The sequence below is a fragment of the Pempheris klunzingeri genome, chromosome 17, assembly GCF_042242105.1.
Source record: "Pempheris klunzingeri isolate RE-2024b chromosome 17, fPemKlu1.hap1, whole genome shotgun sequence".
Lineage (NCBI taxonomy): Eukaryota > Metazoa > Chordata > Actinopteri > Acropomatiformes > Pempheridae > Pempheris > Pempheris klunzingeri.
Genome location: NC_092028.1, coordinates 4,515,271 through 4,528,706, shown reverse-complemented (window position 1 = coordinate 4,528,706; position 13,436 = coordinate 4,515,271). Strand labels below are relative to the sequence as shown.

Here is a 13,436-nt window from a genome sequence, read left to right as displayed (position 1 = left end):
TCAGGAACTTTGGCCTTAAAGATTCTTGCAGATTTTAAACAAACCCATTTTGAGACTCATTGAAGCTTAAAACTTTGATCCTCCCAAAAACACCTGTACAGATGTTGCTTTGTGTCCGTCCCTCTGTGGACAGGTCAGATGTACTGGTATCAAGTGGTCTTTGGGGGGGTTACACTGTAATTCCCACCGTAAACGCACGGTGGGGCACGTTGAGCTCTCGCTCACTTCTCCATTGATGCCGTTGTAAACGGCTGAGGGAGTGGTCTAAGTGTAAGACGGACCCAGCAGGCGTCCAATCAAATACGCCAATTCGGGTTCTAAATTCCAAGATGGACCAATCATCTTGTGAGAACCGTGTGAAGAGCTCGGTTTGATTCAGCCTCCTCGTCGCCGAAGACACTTCGGTAAAAAACGGCCTTCTTTTAAAGTTACTGGGGGAAGAGTGGAGGGACCCGGACGAACCGAAGGAAAGGGGGCCAAGATTGAGCTCAGAGGATTAATATTTACACATTATTCATCCCAGGGGGGACGTCGTTAAACCGAAGTTAAGGTTCGGGATATTTTATCTGTTTATAAGTTGTATTACATAGCTAACGTTAGCTAACTAGCTGTCCAGTTTTGCTGCTGCTAGTTTGCTGTGTGTAGCTTACGTTACTTGGCTAGCAGCTACCCAGCTAGCGTGGTTAGCTCAATCTCGCAGAAGCTCATTCATTGTTCCAGTTCGCTAACATTCGGTAACGTTAGTGCGAGGCACTCGTTAGCCAGCCGGTGTGAATTATTACGTTTGTTATGACTAACCAACAGCCTCCGTCCTTTGTCCTTTCTGTTTTTTAAAATCTAAGGTGCAACACGGAAAACCAAGGTCTCGACTGCCCGAGAACGTCAGAAAATAAAGAAAATGGCGGAGCCAGACAAATTAAACATCGACTCTATAATTCAGCGTCTCTTGGAAGGTGAGGAGGACCAAACCCACGGTGCAGTAATATTGATGTGCATTCAGACTATGAGATATCTTGGTAGTTGTGAAATCTGTATTTTATATGCCAGGTAAGTCGGCTAAAGTTAAAGGTAACGTTAGTCACGTTATAGGCTGTAGTAGCCTACTTAAGATTGCTGTGCACTCAGACTCGACGGCTGGATTTGGATGAAAGCTTGTAGCCAAATCAACCCTGCTCTTTACAGATTGCTTAGCTAACGTTATTTGATTGGGAAGATCATTTGTTCATCAAGGCCATTTATTTCTGTATTTCATTAGAAATGCATTGTTACAGTACTGTCTGCAAATCAGGGAGAAGTGGGTGACGTTACAGCGTGAAGTAGCTCGAAAAGGGAGGAACATAACACGCACACAGACACTTTTTTTAAATGTAAATTACAGATTATACATTACGGACACTCAGGATTTTTGATTGGTGCATTAGCTTTTTCCATCGAGAGGGTGATGCTGGACTGAGATTTCGTACTCGTATCTCAGAAGAATATTCTGAATAATTGCTGTTATTGGTTGGAGGATCTGAGAGTGGCTATAGACGGATTATTGATTAGCCTTGTAGCATAGATGTTTATGTCATTGACACTTGTTCATGGTTTTGTAGTCATAGTTTTTTAACAACCTCATTTGTTGCCTCTTTCCCATTAGAGCTTCTCAGTTAAATGGGTGAACTGTCCTGTGTTGTGCATACTGTTTTGTAATTGAGTTTCTGATTACAATGTGCAGCCACAACCTTCCCCAGTGTTAATGAAGTGTACAAACAAAGATACTTTGATTGGCATTTGCTCACTAAGGCACTTTGTAGAGTTGCTTGTTGGCCCTCTCTGCTACTCCACAGCTGTTTTGAAGCAAGATATGAACTGTTTATATCATTTGTTTTTCTTACAAAGTAGTATTGCATGTCTTTCATGTGCTCCACATGAAATATAAAATGTCCATATGTGCATACATTAGATTAAGTCTAAAAGTAATTGTTGTGTTGTAACTGTTAAACATCTTGTGTTTAAATGATCCAGGTTGTAAAAATAATGCAGTAGAATGGCTTTACATAAAGGAAACTTGAAACTTAGACGTGATTCGTAATGTGGCACAAACCATTCCTAAGTAGCAGGTTCGACATGTCTGAACACACTTTGTATACAATGTGTGGAAACAGATCTGTTACCGTCTGAATCGAGTGTGCGTGCATGAGGGAAAGCAGGGCTGTTTTATCTTCACATTCACATGATGATTGTGTAACAGGAGTCCCGAGGACATCAAGCAGAAGCATAAATCTCTTCACACCCAACTGTACAGTTGTCTGTAAAGAGCACAAGGAATAGGGTTGTGACCTTTGTAGTTGTCCTTGTGAGTCAAGTGCACTGGGTGCAGAAATTATGCTTGCTTCACACGTACATTTTAGTTTCCCCTATGGACCTGTTTGCATAGAGACATCTTTTGTGAGTCTGTTTCACAAGAACGTCATATATGTTGGTTCGGGGTCTTGTTGCCTCTTCAAGTTGTGATTCAAAAAACTGCACCCTAAGTCATTGTATTAGAAGATGTTTTGGTCAGTAAATGAGGAATGTTGGGTACAGAGAACTTTCCCAGGCCAAACTATGTTTAATAAATTTTTAGCCTTTTGTTTATTTACCTACTTAAAAATAGGCCCTGCATGATAAGCCCGAGATGAGCTGGTGGAGATGATTGGGATTATTTTTAAATATGCTTGTGCAGTCATAGTGCCTCCTGGGAGTTTGACTTTGACTGTGAACCCTATCGGCTGCTGGAGTGTTTTGTACATGGATTGTTATACTTGGGCCATGATATGGTTGTCTGCCAAACACGGGAGAAGACAAACAAGCCTGACAGTGGCAGTATTTATATCCTGTTATGTAACTATCTTGACCTTTTTTTGTCGGCATTTGGGGTTGTAGTGCTCTGAGTAACCGTCCGCCAGTTAACTTTATTATTATTGTGTTGATCTGACTCATAAATACTTGATCCAATGCAGGCGATGCATCAAAAGATTGACAAATTATACCAGCTCAGTCTCCCATGTCGGCAAAAAGGTAACCCTCCTGCTTGCTGACTGCGTTTTCAAGACCAAACCAATTAAATGTGTTGGGATAATGAGTGGTTTCAATTGGATTACTGTCGTAGATCTAGAGCTAAGTGAACCCTGTGTTGCTAATAGCATGTCTGGAGAGCGTGACATCACACAAGCTCAGCCAGAACACCCAGCACTGAGTCAGGAGTGCTGGACCAAACCAACTGTTGATTCCAGCACTCCGGACACTGCTTTTCTGTTGTGCTGGTCCAGCTCTTTGTTTTCTGCCCCCTGATCAGCGTAGTGGAAAACCTTTTGTCTGGACCCCTCATGATAAGCTCACTGTTGCCCACTGGCTATGTGGCTAACTTTGGAGTAAGCTCAGTCAGGGCTTAACTTTCTGTAATCCAGGTTTAAAGTGACAAGCAGCACTGCAGTATTTATACCTACTTTTCACTGTTTAGGACTTTGCTTTTAGTTGCCGCTTCAGGATAATGCCATTGTACATCCATTTGTTGATTTCTACTCTCACCCTCCCTCTCCAAGTGCTTTGCAAGCACTATTAAATCTGGATCCGTTTTACTGAGAGATGGTCTGTAATGAATTCTCATTTTCTCTGCATGTAACAACAAAAACTTAATCTGTGCTTCTGTTTCCATATGTATACAAGCAAATGCTAGTTTGATAGCCATCAGCAATAATTTTTCAATAATCATCCAGTCTGTGACACTGTTTACTGTAAGACTGCCATATAAAAGTTAACCTACAGCAAGTTGTGAGGTTTTGAATCCAAAGTTGTTTAGATTACATTTTTTCATTTCTTGTATTAAAATAAATCCTAGTGTTAGATACCACCATTTCTGTATTTAAACTCCGGTACATGAAATCAGGAAGAGCTCCTGTGTTCACATGAAAAAACACACAGTTGTCATTACAGACAAAGGCAACCTGCAAGTGTAATTAAGCAGAATTTGTACATAGATTGAATTGTTATTTGTTTGAATGTTGCTCTGGTGGCATTAGAATATTCATTTCAATTAAACTTTGGTGTAAAAGGTAAAATCGATTTCTTGTGAAGAAAGTAGAATACATTTAAAAACGGATATAACTGTGTAGCTTTGCCTCTGCATTTGTTTCTAGTTTTACCAGCAGTAGGAAAGTCAAATACAAAAAAGGCAAGCCAAAGGCAGGTCAGATTTATTTTTATTTATTTATTTTTTTTGTAGGCTATAGCCCAAAATCACAAATCGCTATTTGCCTCAGGGGGCTTTACAATCTGTACACTGTACGACACCCTCTGTCCTTGGTTTGGATGCAGAGGAGGGATCCTCGCCCAGGGTGGACAGGCATGCAATAGATGTTGCATGTACAGAGCAGATGAACAAGATCCCAGTTTATAAATAACAAAATTTCTGATACATGTAGATTATAAAATATATGTGATGATAAAATTAGTTTTAATAGAGCCACATTTCTGTTACTACTCAGCCTTGATCTGCATCATTTTGATTGTTTGGTATTTAAAGCTGAAAGTATCTGTCTGTTAACCAGTTAATACCTGAGAACAAATGAATCAATCCCACACACGCATTCCAAAGAACTCTGTTCACACCCAGCTTGAAAACAATTGTCTTTTCGACGGTTGGAGGCAATTCTGTCTCCACTATATGTGTCTTACCTGTTCAGGAGGTTGTAATTGTATTTGTTGAGTGGGAATGAGACTCCTCTGGAGGCTTGTGCAGTTGTATGTTGGTATATACTTTTGCATCAAGTGGCACTTGTAAGAATGGGGGTGTTATTGATTCTGTCAGTCACACAAAAAAAACAGATTCTAAACTCTGTCAGAGGAAGTCTTGCATAAGCCTGCAGCACACACACAGGCACTGAGATGGCATGGTATCACATCTGCACCCCGCGGTTGGCATGTTGGTGTGCAAATATTTTGATCTGAATTATGAGCAGTAATATTAGTTTGATATAGATTATCTGAGAATGCCTGTGAGGTTACCAACTCTTTTATCTTTTTCGATTTTATCATTTTCTTTTGCTGTCATTTTCATCACTCCTACCTTTCTAGTATTTGAATGATGACAACATGTATCAATGCGAAGTGTCATTTCAAGACAAATAATCTGTCAGGAAAATAAATTGCGTTCCTGGCTCATGTCTTTATCTTAATTTGTGTTTGGCTCCATTCTGTGTGTGTGCGTGTGTGTGTGTGTGTGTGTGGTAAGTGTGAAAAGCATGACATGGAGAGACTTGACAAACCTGCTGAATTCTTCAGATGGCATCAGTGAAAGAAGAACAAAATGTTACCTTCATTGTTACTCAATAAATACAGTTTATATTTGATTTACTTTTCTGTTACAACCTGTTACTTGGCTTTATTTTTGACGTTTGTTTTCACCCATGACATGTCATACTTTGTGCATACTAAGAGTCCTAATTTCATGTTTGCAATGTCTGTGGTGCAGCAACATTAGCTAGAAGGAGGAAGTGGGTTTCACATCTTTGTCTGGGCTTGGCTTTGAACTGTCACCTAGGCAGAAAGACGTGCTTTTGAGACCAACATCAGGCTAGTTTCCAACGTTTAGGTTTTCTCGGATGCTGCATCTCTGAGCAAACTGCACAGGGCTCACCTTACTCTGTATTTTGATAAACATACAGAGTGAATATTATGTTAGTATCTTATGATTTCCAACATGTAGAGGATAATATTACTATGACTATTTCTAAATGACGTGGTTACCTGCTGATGTGGCTGTTAGACAGCACTGCTAACAGAATTTGCCAGCATTTGGATGGTGGGAGGTGTTAACTTCCCAGTCTGGTGGTCTGGCTTAAAATCTGAGTATCACGTGTCATTGCTTTGCCTTGTGTCCTTTTTCATTCAGTCTTTTCTCACAGCCCTGAGCATAGGTGTGCCTTTGTGGTGTTTATTGCATCCCCTGTTAAACATCTGTCCCTTTTATCTCCTTTTTTCAGTCAAGGGCTCTCGGCCAGGAAAGAATGTCCAGCTGACAGAGGGTGAGATCCGTGGCCTTTGCTTAAAGTCCCGTGAAATCTTCCTGAGCCAGCCAATCCTGCTTGAGCTAGAAGCTCCCCTCAAAATCTGTGGTAAGTTTTCATGTAGTGGCCAGTGAGTTTCAATAATGCATCTAGACCAAGTGTGAAATCTCAAAGTTTAAGTGGTTACACGGTAGTCCGACTCTGATGAGAGGGCAAATGATCGTTACCTGAGATGATGTTCATGATTTACTAGACCACTTGTGCATCTGTAATTGCCAGTTGGATGTCAGTTGATAAGTGTGGACCCTGACTGCAAAGGCACCCACATTCAGTAGCAGTGAAAGTCTGGTGTTCAAAAATTGCATCTCTCTGCTGCCCTCTGCAGGTGATGTCCATGGTCAGTACTATGACCTGCTCCGGCTGTTTGAATATGGAGGCTTCCCCCCAGAAAGCAACTACCTGTTCCTGGGTGACTACGTAGACAGAGGGAAGCAGTCCCTGGAGACTATCTGCCTGCTTCTAGCCTACAAGATCAAATATCCAGAGAACTTTTTCCTTCTGCGTGGAAACCATGAATGCGCCTCTATTAATCGAATCTATGGCTTTTATGATGAGTGTAAGTGCAGGGTACTTTGGCAAACAGAGTGTCAAATGTGTTCTCTTGACTGTTGGCCTGTGTTCTCATCGCTCCTATTCTGTTGGTAGGTAAGCGACGGTATAACATTAAGCTGTGGAAGACCTTCACAGACTGCTTCAACTGTTTACCTGTGGCTGCCATTGTAGATGAGAAAATCTTCTGCTGTCATGGAGGTAGGCCATGTTAATATAACATGCTTTGAGGCTTAGATGATGCACATTAGATAAGAACCAGACTGAGGTGTGTGTCTGATCTCTCTCTCCCTCTCTCTCTCCAGGGCTCTCTCCTGATCTTCAGTCTATGGAGCAGATTCGCAGAGTAATGCGACCCACAGATGTGCCTGACCAGGGTTTGTTGTGTGACCTGCTGTGGGCTGATCCAGACAAAGATGTGCTGGGCTGGGGTGAAAACGACCGTGGCGTCTCCTTCACGTTTGGGGCAGATGTGGTGGCCAAATTTTTGCACAAACACGACATGGACCTAATATGCAGGGCACACCAGGTAATGTATAGCCAGAAGGCCTTTTGCTAACTGAAGTTGTGGGAGGTGCATTTGTTTCCCCCCCCCCCCTTTTTTTTTTTTCCAAAAATGAATAGTGCAGTAACAGTATTAGGGTTTTATTTGTTTATTTGTTTCATGCCACAAAGTCAAATTTTATAGATCAATCTCACTGTGAACCAAAAAGAAAGGGAGATGATAACTTTAAATATGCTAATATGTAATATATTTTACAACCATCAGTGTCAATAAGTAGTTAATAATAAGTTGGTTTTCAGGATCCAGGACGCGACACTAAAATATTACCAAGCAGATCACAGACTGACGCGCTTGCTTTTCTGGTGGTACTGACGGTCTTATTTCTGTCCTGAGGTGGTAGAAGATGGTTATGAGTTCTTCGCAAAGAGGCAACTCGTGACTCTATTCTCGGCTCCAAATTACTGTGGAGAGTTTGACAACGCCGGTGCCATGATGAGTGTGGATGAGACGCTCATGTGCTCCTTCCAGGTGTGTAAACCATCAATGATCATCTATGAATTCTAGTCACTGGCTTGTTTTTTTTTTTTTTTTTAGTTCTAGTTTCCCTTAATTATTAAAAATGAATACTGAAAGTTGATTTCTATTGTCAAATGAGAATTTCTTTGTCTTTCTCACAGATTCTGAAGCCAGCAGATAAGAAATTGTATCCTTATGGCGGAGGGGGAGGAATGGGATCTGGGAGACCCGTCACCCCACCTCGAAATTCAGCCAAGGCCGCCAAGGCCAAGAAATAACACCCGCTGTGTCCCCCCTCCCACAACCTGCCACCCACACTTTGGCCCAACACTCTTTTTTTCCTCTACCTCCCAAACTTGTTTCTCCCCCATCACCAAATGGCAACAAAGCAGACAAGTGTCCTGGGTTCAATCATGTTTTTTTTTCCACTCTAAATTTATTTTTAAGTGTTTGTTTGGCTGTTTGTGTGCAGATTTTTGTGTGAGAGCATTTAAAAAGGTGAGAATGATACAGAGGGAATTGCTATATTCTGTATGTATGTTTTGCTTCCATCTTACCCTCTATTCTGTTTTCCTGTCATTTTGTGGAGATGGGCCGTTACCCATCCGTGATGTAATTTCAAACCTAGGGGCAGGGGGAGAGAGAGAAAGAGGAGCCTTAGCTGTTTATGTTAAGGCCCTGCACTGTTTAATGCTAAACAAGCTTTTGTACATCCTGTTTCAGAGGTCTGTGTATGTCTGTGTGATGGGTGGGAAGGGGGCGGCGGGGTGGCATCAAGTTGCACGGTCAAACGGTAACGGCACATACCACTCACACTGGCTGCACAGGTGGATATATGTGCATGTGAATCTTCAAATGAAACTGATTCACGATGAGAGTTTTTTTTTTTTTGTTTTTCTTCCCTTTGAGAAACCAATGATTTGACAACATGGTCATGGATGTGAAATACTTGTGCTTTTTTGTTTTGTTTTTTGTAGATAAATGCAACCGAAATGTTTTTTTTTTGTTTTTTTCTTTCTTTTACTTGTTTTTGTTTTTAGTTCACTGAAAGTTGAAGATGAATAAAAATAACCCTTTATTTGAATTATGCCATCATGCTGATCACTTTGTGTTTGCCATTGCTTTGTCATGTTTGTCAGCAACCTTTGCCATGCATAGTGGCTGTGCTTGCCTCTGAGAGGTTGGTACCTTGAATTGACAATAAGATCAGGAGACTCACAAAAATGTAGAAACTGCAAAGTGTAATTCTGGTCCAGCACAGTTGGTCAAAACAGACATTTTGCATGTTGCTTCAGAGTGATTTAGCCAAAGATGATGTTTAGTGGAAATCCATTGCCTGCAGGAGAGGACAGCCCAAAGCTGGTTTCAGAACCAGATGTTGCCTGTTTTTATCACAAAAAATAGATATTTGATTTGGAATCTCGTTTATTTTTTTTCTCATGTTTGTTGGGCTGTTATGAAGTATAGGTAGTCAATGAAGTTTAGGAACAAGAAGTGAATAGCACTGTCACGTGTTGCTCAATGCCTCACAATTATCCTCACGCATAACACAGTATCGCCATGTGCAGATGTTCCACGAGTAGATACCACTATTTATCTGTATTGAACTTGAATACAGCAGTCTCAAGATACCTACTGAGGAGAAAGTGGCTTGAAGATTTTTCACATTTTGCTGTGATCAATGGCAAGAGCTGTTACAGGGAGATGAGATGGTAAACCATCGTTCTGACCTTTCCACTTTGAAATGCTCTGGTCATGACCACTTCAGTTGAGTCCATCGTAAAAACGAAGAGTGGGCTGGTTTTAATCAAACCCACACCGAATGAGTGTTGCATGCAAGCTAAAACCAGGAACATGAGGGCTAAATGCGGTTTGGAGAGAACTTCTGATATCATAGCAAGCAGTCCTTTAAACTTGATGGGGAATCTGAGCACAAAATCTTTTTTTTTTTTTTAACTGTTAGAAGCATTAATCTAGCTACTACAGATAATCATGTACAGCAAAGTCCAACTGAACCTACCTTAAAGTTTAGCTTGAAACATCAGGTAATTCCCAGGTGAACAGCTACCACTGTATAGCGATAAGTAAAATTTTCTATGCTTCTTGTGCTGTGTAAATTATATTGGCAAGAATATGGAAGTGCTTGCATTGTTTGTGACAAGCAGTCATTCTCAGTTGCTGTGTCCCGCTTTTCTTTTAGCAGCTTGCTGTTGAAATAAGCATTAAGAGCCATATGCAGAGAATCGCAGTCTTGTGAAAACTCAAAGTAGATCCTGTGACAACTGTGAACCTTCAACCCTCATGAATTCAGATTCAAAAAGACACTTTTTTAAATAAAAAAAAAAAAAAACCAAACTATCACTTAATGTCACAAACGAGCTGTATTCCTTCCAGTGTGCATTAAGGTCAGTTGGTATACAGGGTGCCCCCAATGAAAGCAGCCCACAGTCCAGCACAGGCTGTTGCAACTGCTGAAAAATACTTCTTTCTACAGTGTTTCAGGGTATTTCACTGCCCATTTCTACTACCCCCCCCCCCCCCCCCCCCCCCCAAAAAAAAAAAAAAAAAACACTTCTTCCCTCCATTATATAATTGTTGTGTCTGGTTTTATTTGTCTACTGTCTGTCTGCATTCTTCAGCCCTCTGTCCAAGTATGAAAACATGTGACCGCAGCTCTCCAGATTGCAAAGCCAGTAAATATCGGTCTAAGTGCAGTGCATAAGCACATACTTAAAGCAGAGGGTGGGGAGGCTGGATATCAGTCATTCTGCCCCACCTTTCCCCCTCTACTTTTGCAGCAAGAGGTTTTCAACTCCGTACCTCAGAACACAAGTGTTTGGTTTTTTTGAAGAAAAAAATCAAATCAGCGTAAGTAAGATTTATTTAGAATCTCACTTGACTTTCTAACAATTGGCAATGCAGCTCATAGCTGCATCAGATATTGTGTGTGAGAGGGCAGGTGAAAAAGATATCATTGGACCTCATTGTGTGCTCATGTTCACTTCACATCCAGTAAGATCAACTCAGGAAGTGAAACTTAAATTAAAATGAATGGTGTGAGGAAATCGTGTTTATATTAATACACTGAGAAAAATACATCAAACAATATTACAGAATATTCACAAGTCAGATGACTTGCAGTTTCTGTTCGTGTTTTAAGGTGACTAAATTGAAATGAGTTGAGGCCAACAGTGGCGCGCTGGTGAGTCCATGGGGAGACAATGTTCAGAGTTATCGGGTGCTTTGAAGGTCATGTCTTTTGTTTTGTAAATGATGCGGGCCCACCTTTTGTGGATCGAATTGATATGATGTACAGAATTTTATGATATTAAAGTCTAATAAGGTAACAAACAGTTAATACAAGGCTTGAGAGTTAAGATGCTGTAGAGGCCATCTCCAGTGGAGAGAGATGGTGTCTTCAACAATGCAAAACAGTTAAGTGGCTCTTGTAAGAGATTATATAGTGCTAAAACTTTATGGAACTTGTAGATCTCTGTCTTCTGAATAAATGGCCCGCTAAAGGCCACTTTCATTCCCATTTTCATAGCTGTACAAACCTCTGCTTTTAACATTTTTTTTAATTGTCACTCTATATTCACTGTTGTTATTACCTCTAAGAATCTGGTCTTTACTTACTTTCTTTTTAGTTCATATTGTTTTTATTGACAAATTTAATCCTAGATACTGCGAGCTTATTAGTGTAGGATTTTTTAATCAATCAGGGATGTTTTGCACCATGCACTGTCGCTGGGTAGTTATGAAATGATTAGATTATTACAATTAAGGGAAAAGAAACAACAGAAATTTAACTGTATTTTTTATTTGTATTTCATTTGTTTTCAAATCAATCACAAATTGTCTCTGTTACAAGGTAGAAATAAAACATAGAATTTGTATATTTGTGTCTGGTTTTCTTTCTAATAATCTAATTTACTATTACATGAAAACTACAGGAAAGTTGCAGCAGCTACTAGAAAAGAGTGATACAACGTTACTGGGAGTGTAGTAATGTTTACACGTCTTTCCTGCCTCCAGGCTGATTTTATTGCGGGAGGCCTCTTTATACCTGTGTGTGTTATTTTCTTATTTATTTATTTAATGGCACCTGCTCAGACAGCACACAGAGACTTTATCAAATCAAGAAGAGTCCATTGACCATGATCTGCTTTATGAAAAACAGAGAAACAAATAAATGCTGCCAGGCTATTCCTTCCTCTTGTTTTAAAAATGGCGCTGGGATTCGGCAGCAGGACTTGCCTCCATCTCTGTTCCCTGTCTTTGTGGTCTTTATCTTTTCCCCTTTGCTTATCTTTTATGGTTTGCTGTCACAAGCTGGGATAAAAACTGTGACGTGTGCTGCAAGTACAGTAAGAACATCTCAGGCAGCGAGCCAAAACGGCTGCATTAAAATAAGTGAAATTGTCCAGTCTGCTGCTTTTGACTGAAATACAGCCAACCCCCAAAAATCTGTTTTATTTCATGCAGACCTTCAAAAGCAAACTTCTTAATGTGTTTAATTTGTTGATATGACAAAATGCTAAATGATATTGCTAGGGTTTGAAAAATCCCAAATGGAAATTAGATGTCTCTATATACCCTAAAATAGGAGACATTTATGCGTTTGTGTGCAACTGTATAAGTGTATATAACTCCCTCTAACAACAAATATATATATCTAATAGATGACATCAAACAGTATTAGTTTTTGATGAAACATCTAATAGAGGGCCATATCTGCGGTATTCACATCAGGGGGTACATCAGTGTTGCTTGTGATGGATCCTGTAGATGTATGATGGTGCAGCCTGATGTTTCTGTAGAGTGAAGTCACCATCCGTCGGCCCGTAAATCATCCTGCTGACTGATGAACCAGACTTGCATCCTCACCAGAAGCAGCATCATAGCTTGTGCTTGAAATGTTCTTACAAGAGATAAGAAATAAGAAACTGAACGTGAGCTGGGTTGGTGTGAACAGACTATATTACAGGTATGAACAGGCAAAAATACATAACATGACAATGACTCCTGGCAATTATTATTGCCAGGAGAGCCTGGACGATGTGTTTGCCAGGATGAAAGGTTGACAGGTGGAACCAGTTACCTTCTGCAGTAAAGAGGTTGAGTATACACTCATTGATAACTGTGTAAAAACTGACCACAATCTGATGGATGTATTCATTCAGCTACATGAAATACCTCAGCTGAGCCTTTATGATGTGATGTTTCACCTCAACTTCTTGGAGATTACTGATGTATAATAGAGCTTAATTGCCTTGACGCACTGTAAAATATGCAAGAGCGCGACCCTGGATTGTTGTCCAGTTGTTTGTCTCTGTTAAAAGTGGGTGGTCATAATGTATCAACCTGGACTTTGACACACTGTATTTCAAAGGTAAATTTGGTATTCAACGATAAGAAGGTGTGCAAATGTGTGCATTTCAAGCAGTGTGTGAGATAATGTAATCTTTGAAAGTTAACTATCTGTGATCCAAATGTAAACAAAACCCAGAGCTCAGACCAGAAGATTGGAACATTTAACCCCTTTAAAGTGATCAACAATTTAATAAATACAGTAGCACTAGACAAGACCCTGACTCTTAATAATGTTTCTGGTGCTTCAAAGGTTTGCATGGGTCTGCACACACAGTAGTAAAGGAGGTTTGTACTTAAAAACATGATAAATTGAGAAGCATAAAAAATGATGACTTTCTATCTCACTCAAAGCCTTCCATACATGTTATGTTCAATTTCTGCCACCCAATAATTGAATAAATAAG

The 13,436-nt window shown here is 40.2% G+C and overlaps 1 protein-coding gene across 1 annotated transcript; it reads left to right on the top strand.

Moving 5' to 3' along the window:
* The first annotated feature begins 404 nt into the window (after nt 1–404).
* Nucleotides 405–10,194, top strand: ppp1caa (protein phosphatase 1, catalytic subunit, alpha isozyme a). Its single transcript, XM_070847496.1, has 8 exons — nt 405–550; nt 843–953; nt 6,006–6,137; nt 6,415–6,645; nt 6,735–6,839; nt 6,944–7,167; nt 7,537–7,671; nt 7,821–10,194. Exons 2-8 carry the CDS (start codon nt 899–901, stop codon nt 7,935–7,937), a joined length of 999 nt encoding a protein of 332 aa, XP_070703597.1. The 5' UTR covers nt 405–550; nt 843–898; the 3' UTR covers nt 7,938–10,194.
* The last annotated feature ends 3,242 nt before the right edge of the window (nt 10,195–13,436 follow it).